General features: G+C 43.2%; 1 protein-coding gene across 1 annotated transcript in view; it reads left to right on the top strand.

The window, feature by feature from the left end:
- The window catches only part of ADCYAP1R1 (ADCYAP receptor type I), a 172,999-nt gene that overhangs the window by 99,711 nt on the left and 56,319 nt on the right, over positions 1 to 16,969 (top strand). Inside the window, exon 4 of the mRNA XM_067530411.1 lies at positions 3,248 to 3,355. Coding sequence (XP_067386512.1) covers positions 3,248 to 3,355 — 108 coding nt within the window. The remainder of the gene's footprint in view (positions 1 to 3,247; positions 3,356 to 16,969) is intronic.

Here is a 16,969-nt window from a genome sequence, read left to right on the forward strand (position 1 = left end):
CACGGTTTATAAGTAATTAAGGAATAAAAATTTGTTCATGGGCTCTTCGATCTAGCAGACAAAAGTCTAAGATCCAATGGCAGGAAGTTGAAGGTAAACTAATTCAGAGTGGAAATAAGCCACCCATTTTTAACACTGAGGTCAATTAATGCCTGGAATAACATACTGAGCATCGCAGTGGCTTCTCCATCACTGGCAATTTTAAAATCAAGATTGGATATTTTTCTAAAAGATCTGCTCTAGTTTAAACAGCAATTAATTCCAGAAAATCCTATGTCCTGTGGTGCTAAACAGGAGATCAGACTGGGTGATCAGAATGGTTCTTCTGGCCTTATAATTATGAATCAGGGTGACCCACACTGTTCAAACATCTGACCCAATCCTGCAAACACGCATGAAAGCAATCCTTACTCACCCAAGTCAGCCATTAAGTGTTTCAGGATCTGGCCTTTACTCAGTAACAAACTATAAGGTCTGATCCCACTACCATTGACATCAATGGAAGAACTCACTGAGCAAGTCTAGTCCTGTGGACATATTTTCTCAGCTGCTGTAAATTGGCATTGCATTACGAAAGCCAATAGAGCTTTGTCTGTTTACTCTGGCCAATGATCTGGCCTGTATTGTATCTGTACCCAAATAGCAACAATGACATTCTAAAGAATTGTCTCCTTTCACTGTAGGACTTTCTTTAACTCCGAGTCAGAGAGAGAAGTTAGCAGCAAAGCCATTCAGACAAGTCCAGGGCTCTCTTTAAAATTTGATACGATTACGTACTCAATCTCAACATCAAATGCAAAGAACCAGAAAGCAATCTTGCGGTTGCAGAGAGGATTAGATTTTCTGTCCCTTTCTTTTCATGCAGAGGCAGAACATCATTCCAACTTGAGGGGCTCTTGTAAAATCATTTTGTATCAGATATTAATGGGGAACTTGAGGGATTTCTCTGGACTCTTCTCCAGAGAGGCAAGCCTTCCAGGTTTATGACCCTGCATGTTGGGGACTTTAGATTTAAAGAATTACATCAGAGGTCATCTTAGAGAATTTCCTGGACAGTGAGATGCTCCTTGGAAAATGTTTAGAGCTTGTTGTATTTCTGACAACCGTGCTCAGAAAGGAACAGGTGCTGAGCTGTTTCACCTTATCTTCAGAAGCTGATAAGAATGAGCCTTTTTTCTGTTTTCTTAGTGTTTTATGTTGCTGCCCATCATCCTAAACAAAAAAGTTTGTTTTACTTGAATAAGAAGAAAAAGAAGATTCTCCTCTGCATGCTATGGGGCAGATCAACAGAAGTCAATGGAGTTATGATGAATTACACATGCTGAGGATCTGCCCTTTTATCTGCTTAGCACAGTTGAATATGGTGGGCACAGTGGGCACCCCAGTGCCAGTTTTCTACCTGCCCAATCCCCAGCATAATTTAGAGCAACCTCAAGGATGCTTTAAACTACAGTGGCTGGCTCTGGCTCTGTCACACTGGCTAAGGACAGCTCAAACACAGGGCTTGTGATGGGAGCACATCAACTTAAAAGCAGGGAAATGTGGAGTAGAAGTTAGCAGAGGTGATGTTACCGCTGTATACAGCATTAGTGGGACCACTGCTGGAATTCTGCATCTAGTCCTGATGTCAACACTTTAAAAAGGATATTGACAAACGGGAAGTGTGTTCAGAAAAGAGCTAAAGATTGGATCGAGGCCTGGAACACACACTTACAGTGATTGATTGACTTTGGAAGCTCAGTCGATGTAGTTTATCTGAGAGAAGGTGAAACAGTGACTCGATCACCGCCTATGAGGCCCAGATTTTTAAAGGTATTTAGGCATTGCTGCGTTGAGTGCAGCAAGGCCTATGTGATTAGATCGCGAGCCCCATTTTCGTAAGTGACTTAGGAGCTTTATTTATTGAAAGTCAATGGGACTTAGTCTCCTAAATACTTTTGAGGATCGGGTGTTAGGAACCTAACTCCTATTGAAACCAGTGGGCATTTGGCACCTAAATATCTTTAAAGATCCAGCCCTACTTGCCTAAATCACTTTTGAAAATGGGACTTAGCCGTCTAAATCACTTATGCCTTGCAGTGCTGAGCAGAGCAATGGCCTGCTAAATGCCTTTCAGATCCTAAATACCTATGGGGGGAGACTTCTGACCGCGAGTACGCTTTCATCTAGCAGACGAAGGTATTGTAAGATCCATTGAATGGCTGGAAGTTGAAGGCAGAGTAATTCAGATGGGAAATGAGGTGCATGTTTTTAACATTGGGACACTCTCCCTGGGGAGGGGACGGATTCTCCATCACTAAAAGATAATAATGTGGTTGAGGCTGGAATTATGGGTGAGGTTCTCTGGCCTATGCTATACAGAAGGTTGGACTAGACCTGGATGACCATAACAGTCCTTTCTGGCCTTAAAGCAGTGAATCAATTCCGCCTACATGGGAGGGGGAGTATGGGATACCCCTGCCCTAGCTGGGGACTATCACATACCTGACTGGTGCCTTGCCCTTATTCCAGGAGCACTAGGTGAAGGAGGAGAGGTTCTTGGACACAGCCGCTCCAAAAGTATTTAGGCTCCTAATGTCCATTGAAATTGGGAGTGAGGTGCCTACATCTTTTTGGGGACCTGGGACCTTCGTGCCCTCCCATCTGCTGCACTCCCATGCCAAGGGCCCACCCTCGCATTTCATATAGTCCTTCGTCACTCCCGTGGGAGTTTGCCTGGAGGAAATCCTGAGAGGATCTGACCTCCTGGGGGGTTTTCTGGTCTGGAGGAAATCCTGAGAGGATCTGACCTCCTGGGGGGTTTTCTGGTCTTCAGGACCTCTTAGGTTTTATCCCAGAGACTTGTTTGCCTGAGGGGAAAAAACGATGAAAAACCTCAGGGTTTGGCCCACTAAGTTCGCGTGTAGCTACATTAGAGCAGAATTCCATACTGGGGCCATGCTCTCCATTGGAGTAAATTGTCACAGCTTGATTGGCAGAGCTTAATTGGCTTCAGTTTCTGCCCCCAGAGAGTATGGCCCCAGTATGTTCCAGTACCATAATAATGCTTCCCATTTAATACTATTGCAGTCTGTACAAAACAATTCCACTCAGTCTCAGCCTATATGAAAGTGTTACACTCCTTTAGAGTAATGGACAGGATGTTAATGGATGTGAGATGGAGATACCTATAAAGCACTACAGCAAATTGAAAGGGAATTGGATTTGATTGCAACTCTTTCTTTATTTCTCTCATTCTCTTCTCTAGGATGCCCTGGGATGTGGGATAATATTACATGCTGGAAGTCTGCGAGCGTGGGTGAAATCGTCTTTGTCAAGTGTCCTGCTCTGTTCAGAATTATTAACTCTGAAGACGGTAAAGTGCCCTTCTCCTTTCTTCATTGGTTCCATACGGTTGCTAGATTCAGCAGTCGTGCTGATCGTACAGCCAAGCATTTGGTACTGTTAAAGGGAATCAAAAGCTCTGCAGTGGACTGGGGCTGCTGGAGACATGGTGTATACAATATGTCGGGCTTCCTGTGTGTGTGTGTGTGTGTGTGTGTGTGTGTGTGTGTGAGAGAGACTGTGACTACACTAAGGCTAGTTACAAAATAGAAAGCTGTGCCCTTAGACGTCCATTGAAGTTAATGGGAAATGTGATTGCTGTCCAAGGGCCTTAGATTATTTATACAAAATAAAAAACAACACAGGTTCTGAAGTCAAAACTCAGGGTCAGATTCTGGTTGGCCTTTGTGCATATGTGTGGTGGTGATGGGTCATATAAGAGGGGATGTTCCTTAGACCCTCTCTCCATGTAAAGGTCAGGAAGAATTCCAGGCCCTTCATTCACCAGAGGGTGAATGAAGTGCTCCTTTTGGGGGGGGGGGGAGGGGGGACGACAGAGAGGGGTTGAAATGGGTGGGGCCATGGTCCTACCTCCTCAGGCTTCTGTCAGGGTAGCTGGCTGGCTGGCAGTAGGCCAATGAAGGGGAGCTGTAGCACTGAATATGCAGCCTGAGGCTAGTACCTCTTGGTGTTCCTTCTGGGACAGTAATGTTGTGCCTCATCTTCCATGCACGGTTGTGCTTAACTATCCCAATCAAGTGCTCTGTCCTTCCTCATACAAAACTCCCAATGAAATGAATGGGAATTTTGCCTGAGTAAAATCTTTAGAAGTTGAGCAAGTTATTATTAGTTATAAAACTATTTAGCCTGACTAGTGACATTAAGAAGCTTCCCACTCGAATGCATGAGAGACAGACTCAAAGTTGTTTGGCAACACAATTTTGTACAATTCCTCCCAGCGCCAGTCCCGTCAGATGTATCCATTAAACGGCAGCTCCCATTGAGAGGGATACTAATAAAACTCGATCCTGATCTGTAAAGCTATTTTGCAAAATACCTATACCTGCAAACACTGTACAGAAAAAGCTTTGTGTGTTTGAGCAAGTAAGGACTTCATGCACAAATACATGTGTGCAAATCCCTTGATCAGGACACTGAAGCAAGCACATTTCCTCTTGTGAAAATGCTACATAGGATTTTACATGACGAAATGTCATCATGAAAAGCTTTTTTTTTAATGTCCTATAAAATATAAGGCCACCTGCAGTAGCCTCAATAGTGCTGAGGCATTGGTTCTCAGTGACTCAGAGGACAGAGGGGCACTTACTAAATCATCAAAGGCTAGTGATAGAAAAACAACATGACAGTGTTTTATGGAGTTCACAGATAACATAGGCAAGAACATTCTTGCCCTCTCCAAGGATTTCTGAAGCGCCTGAGACATGGATACTAATTCTCAACCACACACACAGTCGCTCACTCAGTCTGATGGCCAAACTAGTTCAGGTCATCTCCAGAGCAGCAGATCCGTTCAACCAAAAGCTTTCCCAGTACAATAATCATGGGTTCTCGCGCTCTGAAGGCAGAATGCTTTTATGATGTTTATTGTGCACCCACTGGCAGCTGATTTGTCATTTTCTTCTGATATAATTATAGCAGCCCTGCTTTCAATAGAGGGCTTGTCAGATGTTGTTCCATTAGAAGCCCCTACTTTTGAGTGGTTTGTAATCGCATTCTTTCAATATCCTGAGTAGAAGCTTGGCAACGTAGATTTTTTTCTTTTTATTTTTTTAAGCCAGTGCAATGCTCATGGATGTTGCTGGATTGACAGTGCAGAGAATGACATCCGGCAAGATTTCTTTATACTAAACATGCCTCAACCCCAAACCACCCAACTATCCCGCGCCAAAAGCCACATCAGGCCTGCGTTTATTTACATTCCACACAAGCTTAGCGCTCTCTCTGCATCAGAACTAAACAGCTGCAGAACTGCACTTACAGATGGAGCTATGTACTCCAAAGGGATGAAGCCAGCAGTATTTTAAGTTTTCTGCATGAATTATTTTGTTTCCTGCATTTTGGATTTTTGTCACTTGGCTGGTTGAGCTCCCAACCTTGACCTGGAGGGGGGAGAAGAAGTTCATTGTAAATCCCCATTCAGCCCTCATGGTCTCCATGCCAAAATCACTAGCCAGTGCCAAGTGGCACCACTTGCACTTATGTGTAAGCCTGTCCACAAGAAGCAAGACCAAGCCCTGCCAAATCATCTGGTAACCACATAGATATTACATCTGGAACAATTTCAGGTCACTACTAACTCAGACTGGCTTTGTACTAATTGACCCAGGAGTGGAAGACTCTACATCCGTTACCAGTCCCCTGAGCCACTCAGATACCTGTGATCTTTTTGGATCATCCTTACAACTTTTTATTTTTGTTTCTCTAGGGTAGAGTGCAGAAATAGTCACATTTATGACTGTTCCACTTATAAAGGGTTGAACACCAAATACAACACGATATCACGTTTCACATAAGATGTAACCAAAATGATGTTTCAAGATCCATCCAGCTGAGAATTGTGGAATCACTCCCCAGTTTCTTCTACTCTAATACTTAAGGACAGATCCAGGGTTCTGAGCTGTAATTCTGCTGTGATCCCAGAATGCAGCATTTCTTCTCTTGAAAATGCATCTGTGACCTCCACCCATCAATCCAGAGACTTTGCTTTCATTTTTGTCTTCTAGGGGAAGTAGTGTTGCCATTTGTCATAAAATTTTTTTAGTACAGGACTAGTGCTGACTCTGTTGCTAACGCGTCCTAGTTTACAGGCCATTCAAAGCATCCCAATTCACCTTTGGTAAGTAAACAAACTGTGGTAATGTATGGCAAAGCTGTGATGTTGGATTGCCATGTAAGAAAGAAGGTCAAGGCACTACAGTGAAGCATCTTGGTCCCATTGGGTGTAATTTAATGAGCTGTGATCCTGAATAGCAAGGTTGGCATGTTTCTGATTTTTCATTTTTTTTCCACTCAGTGAAAACACTGTCTTTCGAATGAAGTCTTTTGAAGTCCAGAAAGCACCCACAAGTCTCTGTTTGGCACGACTGAGGGGTTTTGGGGTGATTAATTCTTTTCATCCAAATTAGTAGATCAGAGCCTGAGTAAATGCTAGTACAGATGACAGAATGCAGCTTTCAGGGATTGCCATCTGCTCGACATTGTGAAATGACCTTCATTCAGAAACCCAAAAGATAGGTATGACTGGCTCTCGCTGAGTCCTCTCTCTAGTCACAAAAAAGTGGGGGGGGGGTTGTTTGTTTCTTTTTCTCCCCCCAAATGCTCAACTTGGGAAACTATCCATTGCATTAAAAAAGCATGATTATGATGCATTTATGTATTGTACTTGAAAATAGAGAGAAAATGGTTTTATTTATATTGTGTGTACCACATATATGAAACTCTCTAAAGTCAGAGTTCTGTAGAAATTGTTCTAAAATACCATGGAATTTAAGGGCAAATGAGATCCTTTCCATATATGGTTTGAACCATCATGTAAGGTTGCATGGCTGGGATATAACTAATTCTGTAGGATGGCTACAATACTATTTGGGAGCTATTTCATTCATTATTACATTCTATAAGGCCTTTTCATCAGGACAGGGCCAGTTCCACCCCATGAGTTGGTTGGGAAAGAGGTACTGGTGGTCTTCTTGAGGCTTTCACCTCATGTCTTCTACCATCCATTGTAGCCCCAAGCTTTACCTTCCTTGTGTCCTGCCCAAGTTTTACTATCCTGGGGAGCTAAAACCACAAAGACTCTGAGCTCCTACTGCAGGATGTGAATAATTTCCCATTAAAACCAATGGGAGTTGCATATATTCTGCCAGAAGAAAATCAGGCAGCAGGTTGTTCCCATGTCTGCTGCATTACAATTACAATAGGCATTGCTGCCTCTGAGGCACTGGGATTAGCTGTAATGATTAATTCTGGTGGATTCAGGAAATCTTCTGTGGTCTTCCTCATTTTGAAATATATCATTCCTTTGAAAAAAACAAATAGGTCAGTAAGGATGGAAAAGGAGGTGTGTGTGTGTGTGTGTGTGTGAGAGAGAGAGGAGTACCGCACTATACCTATATCTTTCTCAAGACGAGTAGTCTATAGAATAGCGTCAATAAGACCACTAGTTATTCAGATACTACTGTGACATATCTAAGGTGGATAGACAGATATTAATATTCTTTGTCTCGCCCAAGATGAAAATTGCTCAGGGTATTTGCCAGCTAGAGCATTTCTTTCTTTGGCAGCTTCATTATTGTACTATGAGCTGAAAGCCCAAGTTGTCACACGCGGGGCCAAGTAATCCGCCATCTGTGCAGTCTCCTGAATGCAGCCAATGAGACTGCTGCATGTAAATTACTATAGAGTAAAGCTCATGATGGGTTCAATTACCTCTGAGATTACAACAGTCTAGGTCTCTTGGTCTTGCATAGATACACAGCTTGCTGTCTCAGTGTAATTCATAAAGTCAAAATGGCTGAAAACTTAAAAATTGGATGGTAATGGACCACTGATGTCAATGGAGATCGAACCTGGTGATACTGTGAACAGAATAAGCTCTTAACCATGCTTGTAGTTGTTTCCATTGCATCTCACTCAATCAAGAAACATTCTAGGCTTCAGAGTGACATAGACAGTTGACAGTTCTGGAATCTTATTATATAGGTATTGATAGAGAGAGGCAGTGGAGATGGCTATTTAAGATCAGAGACTTTACAAGCAATAAAATGTAGCTAGAGAAAATACGCTTTTTTACTGAGGCTGGAGAAGCAGGCTTTCTCTGCTAGTAGCTAAAGCTAATGTCAGCATTGCAGCAGTCTGACATTGGAATCCTGCACCACTCGCAAATCAATGTGGCTAAAGAATCAGGTAGCTGGAGTGTGATTTTCTGTCCATATGCATTTCTTTCTTGGTGGATTTTTCAGACTCCGGTGAGGGAAACTGACAACTCCAGAATCAAGGAATCTCCATTAAAAAAAGTGCCCCAGTCCACTAGAGTACAGACCACTAACAGAAATACTCGAGCTGAGCTCAACTAGCGTCAGGGTACGCAGGGAAAAAGAGGTGGCCTCTTAGATATCCAGAATGTAGGTGTCACATGGCTTCATACTGAGTGTGACACGGACATCTTGTATGGCACTCAAAGTCCACAGTAAAGAAAGCTGTTGCATTTTACTGCAACTTTTGGGTGTCTTTCAAAGGTATCCCCAGATAGAATGCCCTTCTGTAGTCCTGTCTAGAGTTGATCAAGTGCCAAAAACGCACCTGTGATAGCACGTATGAGGTCCTTTGAGGCCCTCTGATGGAGGCTTCATGGTCCTACCACACCTGTCCCAGGAAAAGGAGCAGTGAAAGTGGGTCCTCCAAGCCTGCCTAGAAAGGCTGCTTCCCTGCAACCTATCAGAGCTTAGCAGGCTCAGATAAAAGGAGCTGTAGGGTGTAAGCAGTTCAGTTGCTGGCTTAGACCAGGACAGTGAGGAAGGACTGGAAGTCTGTGAAACTCTCCAGGTGAGGAGGCCTGAGAGAGACCCTGCTCAAGCAGGGAACAGGCAGAACCCTGAGGTAAGGGTGAAGAGGAAGGGGCTACATGGGCAGTGGCCCAGGGAATAGCAGCAGCAACAGAGTTAAAGGAAGCAGCATGTGGCCGCTATTTGTAGGGTTCCTGGATCGGGAGCTAGTGAACAGAGGCTGCTAACAGGGGAGTTTTGTGAAGGAGTTTAGATGGGGAGTGGGGGAGTAGATACACTTCATTAACATTCTGTAAACTAAAGACAATAACCCCCCCTGCCCAATAAAAAAACACAACAATAAAAGAGAAAGAATGCAGGCAGAAGTCCATCAACAAAGTGGGAGCTATCCAGTTTATTGCTTTGAATGCAACATCTACGATTACCTGCCCTTTTGGCAGGTGGTGCATGTGTGCATTCGGTGCAAGGAGCTCCTGGCCTTCAGATACTGCATATGGACTATGGAGACCAGGGTGGCTGAACTGAAGGAACTAAGGGAGACACAGAAGTACATAAATGAGACTTTCCGGGACACAGTAGACTGGTTCCACCCCTGGTATGACAGCCCTATATTATTGAGGAGGATGAAAGTCTCGGGAAAGGTGAACATCAAACTGGAGAGGAGGGAAATGTTCCCCTAATTGGGACCATCCTTCCAGATGATGTCATGGCATCCTCTCACACTGAGGATATCTCTCTGAGGGAGGGAACTCCTGTTATTAGGGAAAGACAGGTAAAAGTGATGGGGGACTCGATCATTAGAACAGACTTCAAAGAGAAACTGCTGAGTTAGAAATGATCTGCAAACTTGACACATTCAAACTGGGTTTAAACAGAGACTTGGAGTGGCTATCTCACTACCAAAGGTAAATTATTTTGCCCACCCATTCTCACCTCCTACTCAATGGTCGTCATTAGGTCTTAACTTGTACCGGACTCCACCTCCCCCATTGTTCTCAATGCACCTGGATATCTATAAGATGCCTCTGTGTTTCCTATTTTCTGTATTACTGCATCTAAAGAAGAGAGCTGAAATCTCTCAAAAGCTTGTCTACAAATATTAAATTTGTTAGTCTTTAAAGTGCCACAGAACTCTTGTTGTTTTTGCTGTATACAGAATAACACGGTTACCCCTCTGGAAATAGATAGCTGAGTTTGTGATGACCGGATGGTGACTTGCCTGCCGGGTGTGCAGGTGGTAGATCTCTTGAGCCATCTAGGCAGACTTACATGTAATGCTGGGGCGCAGCTGGTGGTCTTTGTGCTGCCACTGATCAAACACAAAATGTGATGGCCACCCCCAGTGCTCCAGCCTCTTCTCACTGCTTCATCAATATACCAGCATGTGGACGGTATTCCCGTCTCTCACAATACCCTAGCTGAGGACAAAAGACAGTCGCAGTGTGCTACCAGGCCGGTCAGCAAAGTGTCCCAGCCACTGAATGGTATCTGCCCGTGAAGAATTCCCAGATTGTTTTCATCCCGTCATAATGGCGGAACAGTAAGACTGTGAGGGGCAATGTGCTGTTTACATAGCACTTTGATAGTTGGTACTTCTCTCACATTCTGTCATTCGCCACTGTACAGGTGAACATAGGCAGCAGTTATGACCTGGCTCTTTAGGGGGAGTTCATTCTCTACACTGCTCCTTTCACCTCTCTTCTGTTGCTCATTGCTTCCTGTCCTTATGGTGGCTTTTTGGGAGATGGACACTTGTCCACACTGAACCCCCCCGATACCCTTCCTGCCTGTTTGTGCTGCTGGGTTTTGCACAGCTACAATTCAAAGCAGGCTGGAGCTTTAATTCATGTCCTTTAAATTGGCTTCGGGTAGAGGGTTTTTGGTGGGAGGTTCCCCCTTTAATGCCGATTTTCTTCTCTCTCCTCCCCCATAACTGTGGCTAGAAGCTTCTTCTTTCTTGGACCATGTTTGCTTTAATCCTGTACTTTGACACACATCCTTTTTAAATGATTCCTGCCAGTTGTTATGGTGACCTCAGTCTGCTGCTAGCTTCACAGCTTTTGATTTAAAAAAAAAGAAGAAAAGAGTAGTACAACTCGGGTCTGGTCATATCTGTCTATTAGTCCCACCTCACCAAACCCCCCCACGATATGGAACTTCTTTGCTGTACTTAGCTGTCAGTTTCTTGTGAACTGCATTTATGTTGCGCTAGGAGCGCAATCCATTAGAGCCCCCTGTTTCTATGGCATGACATCTACCCTGTGGGCTGGATGACTGGACACAGCATTGGTGGTCAGTGTGCGCCTGGGTTCTAATTCCACCCCTGTCTTGCTCCTTTGCTTTGGACAAGTCACTTAGTCTTGCCATGCCTCAGTTTCCATGTCTGTGAAACAGAATCAATCATATTAATAGTGTGAGTGCTAGTATTTGAACACACCAAGATCTACATCCAGTAAATGCTAACTATAATCATTCATGACACTTAATCCCTATCTTCAAGTGTTGCTTGATGAGGCCTGGAACTAAATGGATCAGAACCAATAGAACTATTTGCAGGAATCCCAGCACGGGTTTAGAGCAGAGAATCACTATTTCTGTGTGCTCTGTAACCTTGCTCAGCTGCTGCTTTCCACAGAACCTGTAAATGAGAGAATAAGGAACCAGCATCTGAATCGCTTTCAGAAAAGATGGGAGTTGGAAGGTGAGGGAGCTGGAATAGCTACTGTGTGTGGATGGACCGAGGTAGTAGAAACAGCAACGAGAGGGGCTCGTGCACTGTGCAAAGTGAACTTAGCAGAGGGAAAAGCTCAAGAATAAGATGCTGGAAAAGCTGCTGTCTAACTGGACTGCTGTTCCTTGATGCAGCTTCACAAGATGGCTGAACAGATTATGCGGTGCATCAGATCATGCAGCAGTACGTGAGAGAGGGAAAAGGCTCTGTGTAGTAGAAGCTGCAGAGCCGGTCGAGACAGCTAGCCCTGTTATTTATTAGCTCTTTATTAAGTTCTAACAATACAATCAGTGCTGCACAAGACACAGAAGAAGACATGGTCCCTGTCTAAAAAGCTCACAGCCTACCTAGGTGGACACCACGATTGAGAATGTGTAGAGAACGTGGTGTTTTTATTCTGTCCCTTCCTCTCTCTCTCTCTCTCCTGCCCCTTATATTTATATAGGGCTTGATCCTGCACCTACTGAAATCAGTGGGAGCTTTGCCGTTGATTTCAATCGGCTCAGGTTCAGATCCATTTGAGGCTTACCCTTTGTGAGCTGACCCTGCAACCCAAAATAATGAGGGAGAGTGAGAATGAGAAAAATGAATGATCAAGGTGCTTTCGAACAACATGAGCTCTGAATGCCTTCGTTTTCTCCAGCAGTACCTGCTACACCACTGAACTAAGGGTTTAATAGAGGTTATCCCCAGATAAATACACACATGAGGTGAATCAATCCCTGTGCCAGCTGACACTGAGAGAAGTGGGGGAGTCAACTTGCAGAAGACCATTTAAAAGAATGCACTGACACTTAAATGTTTATTATATACTATTTCTTGACCTTAACTTGGAAGTTTCTGTTCCCTTCAACCAGAGGAGCAATTAGAAGTTACTTGAGAATTAAGATTCACATACATCAACGGGACAACAAGGAGTTAGTTGTGACTGTTTAGCTTCAATTGATAAATGGCATTTCTCGTTTGTCAAAACTCTTTTCCATAAATGACCAACAGAGAGGAAGGATGATCTTGTACTTAATACAGGAGACTGAGATTCAGGAGACATGGGTCCAGTTCCCATCTCTGCTGGACCCTCCACGTGTGACCTTGAGCAAGTCATTTCCTCTGTATGCCTCAGTTTCCCAATCTATAAAATGGTGATAAACAATACTTCCTTTGTCTGTCTTGTTCATTTAGATTGTAAATCTCTGCCCCAAAGTATTCTCTTACCACATGTTTGTATAAATCCTAGCACAATTGGACCTGGGGGGGGGGGGGGTTGTTTAGGGTCTCTAGGTGGTACTGTGATACTAGTAATTAATAATAGTCATAGTGATGATGAAAATTTTCTGTAATTTTGAAAAAGTGGCACTTAAGAATCAGAGCTGGTCATAAATTGTTAAGCCAAAATGATGATGATGTGCAGAGAACATTGCCTTCCACACTGACCAATATTGTCCCAGTGATTCCTTGTACTCCCCCATTGGTTCACCAGTATCCATCTATCATCATTCATCTTTTATTGGTTTGTAAACTCCATGGGACAGAGACTCTTTTTTTTTGTTTGTTTGTTTATACAGTGTCTAACACAATTGGATCCTGGTCCATGAATAGGGCTCCTGAGAGCTACATTAATACAAATAATAATAATAACAGTAGGGACCACCTGATCATGTAGTCTGACCTGCTGCACATCATGGACCAATAAGCCCCAGCCAGTTTCCCTTGCATTGAGCCCGACTAAAATATTACAGCCCTCTGGAAACTATAAACTCTTTTGTCAAACACAGGACAAAACTGCACATCGAACTATATATTAGACGTAAGAACATAAGAATGGCCATACTGAGTCAGACCAATGGTCCATCTAGCCCAATAGCCTGTCCTCCAGCAGTGTGCTTCAGAGGGAATGACCAGAACAGGTAATCATCAAGTGATCCATCCCATTGGCCATTCCCAGCTTCTGGCGAACAGCAGTCCCTGCCATTGATGGACCTATCTTCCATGAATTTTTCTGGTTCATTTTTGAACCCTATTATAGTCTTGGCCTTCACAACGTCCCCTGGCAAGGAATTCCACAGGTTGACTCTGCTTTGTGTGAAGAAATACTTCCTTTTGTTCGTTTCAAACCTACTGCCTATTAATTTCATTTGGTGACTCCTAGTTCTTATGTATTGAGAAGGAGTAAATAACACTTCCTTATTTACTTTCTCCACAACAGTCATGATTTTATAGACCTCTATGATATTCCCCCTTAGTCATCTCTTTTCCAAGCTGAAAAGTCCCAGTTTTATGAATCTTTCCTCATATGGAAGCTTTTCCATATCCCTAATCATTTTTATTGTCCTTTTCTATGCCTTTTTCAATTCCAATATATCTTTTTTTGAGATCGGGCGACCAGATCTACATGCAGTATTCAAGATGTGGGCATACCATGGATTTGTAAAGAGGCAATATGATATTCCATCCTTACAGGTTTTTAAGCTGAGGCTTGACAAAGCCCTGGTTGGGATGATATAGCTGAGGTTAGTCCTGCTTTGAGCAGGGGGTTGGACTAGATGACCTCCTGAGGTCCCTTCCAACTCTAATATTCTATGATTCTATGATTCTATGATTTTCTTTCTTATCATCTATCCCTTTCCTAATGATTCCCAACATTCTGCTAGCTTGTTTCCCTTCCTCTGTACATGGATTAGACGTTTTCAGAGCACTATCCACAATGACTCCAAGATCTTTCTTGAGTGGTAACCACTACTTTAGACCCCATCATTTTATGGGGACAAATAAGTCTTTGCTGAAAGTCTGATGAGATATAATTATTAGACTTGCTATAGATCTTATTGGTGTATAAGCAATTACTGATTGAATAATGAATGTTCAAATACATTCAAATACATTATTTGATGGGTACTATTCATCTAGTCTTCCGCTGTTACTTATGGCACATATACCACAGACTTCAATGTGAATCATGAATGTAAGACTTTAATTAAAATCCCTAATGAAGAGGAAGTGCTTTTTCACTGATTTTTTTTAAACCTGTTTTCTCTGTAGCTCCTTTGAATCTAGCCCATTTTAATCATCTCAATGTGTTTCTTTTGATTTATTTGAAAGGCCTGGTGCACCAGAGAACCCTCATTGTCCATGTGCTGGGAATAATATAACAAGAGGATTCGTGTGGGAGCCAGCAGAGCAAAATGTTCTACAGAAAAGCAGCACATCAGCTGCAGAATGGTCATTGTCAGGGTCTTCAAAGCAGTTCTTCTTTTTTTAGCGTGTGAGTTTTAAAGCCACGCTGTGACTCATTGGAACCCGGTGTGGACTGATTCTGCCCTCCCTTACACCACTCAACCCTTGGGTCATTCCATTGATCTCTCTGGAGTTCCAAAGGCGTACAGCTGAAACGAAGCAGGGGTGAATCAGGCTCTCTGGGATGTGGAGTACTGCACCCATTCTTTGTCTGCTCTGCAGCGAGGAGGAGGAGGAGAGAGCCAAAGAATGCTATAGTTGTGATTCTGGGCTTGTGGTTGAAAAGGAAACTCTGTTCTTGTTTTTAGTAGGGCTTTGAGTCCAACTGGAGACGCGCTACTGCTATGGCGATGGGAGAGCATACAAGTACATACCATGGAGAGAAAGATGGATATACATAGTAGGAGCAAAACTCTGCCCTCTTTTTGAAAGCTCAGAGGATCGGACAGCGTCCAGTCAACAATCCCAGACTTCCTATCCCACATGCGGATGTGGGCCCCAATCCTGCCTAACTTTAGGAACGGGAGTAACCCCAACTGAAGTCAATGGGACTAATCTGAATAAATTGAGGGCTTGTCTTCCCGTACTCCTATGCTGAGGGTAACTTTCCCATTGGCCTAGTTAATCCACCTCCACCAGAAACGGTAACTATGGCGACTGGAGAAGCTCTCCTGCTGACCCAATGCTGACTACATGGCGGGGGTGAGGTGAGGTGGGGAAGGTAGGTAGGTATAACTACATCACTCAGGGGGGTGGATTTTTCACGTCCTTGAGTGACATAGTTATATCGAAGTAGGTCTGCAGTGTAGACCTGGCCTTAATCGCCTGCATAACTGTTTGACCCTAAGACCCTGATCCTACATATTCTGGATTTGGATACATGCACACCGGGGTGCCATAGACTTCAATGGGAATGGCATCATAGAAGGAAAGCCAGACTGCGGCCCGTAGCCTCGCTGTAATTATATTTACAACACATTTTTTTCTCCTCATGCTCCTGTGATTGGCTTTGACTTCTAGTTGTAATGCAAAGCATAATGTAGAAGGAAAATCTAATTGACTTTCCCATGGCTTAACGTATTAGTGAAAATTAGGTTGATGGATAAAGTCTAAAAGCTCCAGATAGTAAAAGCTTCTCCTGGAACTTTCTCTAATGTCTTTGCAAATACTGGGCTGCCGAAAAGAATGTTAATAAAATGGAAATTGGCTATTATAATGGTCAGAAATTTTACATTGTAGAAAATATGACTCCATTAACCATGTCCAACACAGGTAAATGCAGTAGTAATTTGGCTAGACAGGAATTTTTTTCAACATAAAAAGGCCATTCGTTGCACAAAGCTACATTAGTGTAACTTTGTGGCTGTGATTGCAAATGTTATGCAATTCAAAATTAACCAATGTTCTGTGCCATCTTAGTGGTTAGAAATAAACACAAGTGGGGTGTGTCTGTGTGTGTGTGTGTGTGTATGAGCGTGTGTGTGTTTGTGAGTGAGAGACAGTTGATCCCAATAGCTAATGCTAGGAAAAACATACTATTAGAAAGGATTTAAGCCAAAAACATCAGGTTTTCTAGCCTATCTTTATTAGGGATTCAGATCAGACTTCATGGGGGCCAGGTAATCCCACGTTTGCCTGCTGTGGGGGTTCTTGCACCTTCCTCTGAAGCATGTGGTGCTGACCATAGAGAGACAGGATACTGGACTAGAAAGACTCTGAATTTAATCCTATCTGGAAATTTCTGTGCAAGTTTTTCCAATGATTTCAGTGACAGTAGTTTTGTCAATGTATTGAGAGATAGCAATCAAAGAACCCCTAGCTTTGCCTCTGATCCTGCTCCTCGTAAAATCAATGGCAAAACTCCCATTGATGCCAGTGGCAGGTGGGTTTTGCCTGCGATTCTCCTAGGTATACCTTGTATTTATACTGTTAGAACTGGTCAGATACCCTTTGACAAATACCGTGTTCAGTGAATTTTAACAACGCCAAGTGTTGACCAGCCAGTCCCCATATTGGCAGATCTAACCAGTGTTTGAAAATATGCAACAAATATGACAAGTGATGGAAAGAAGGTTGATGGATTTTTTTTTTTTTGCAAAGAACCCTGTGATGGTATTGGCATTCTGCTCGTAAATTTCGAGATTATTCAACTCACAAG

Source organism: Emydura macquarii, unplaced genomic scaffold (assembly GCF_026122565.2).
Source record: "Emydura macquarii macquarii isolate MOO-44397 ecotype Brisbane River unplaced genomic scaffold, CSIRO-AGI_Emac_v2 contig_3080, whole genome shotgun sequence".
Taxonomy (NCBI): domain Eukaryota; kingdom Metazoa; phylum Chordata; order Testudines; family Chelidae; genus Emydura; species Emydura macquarii.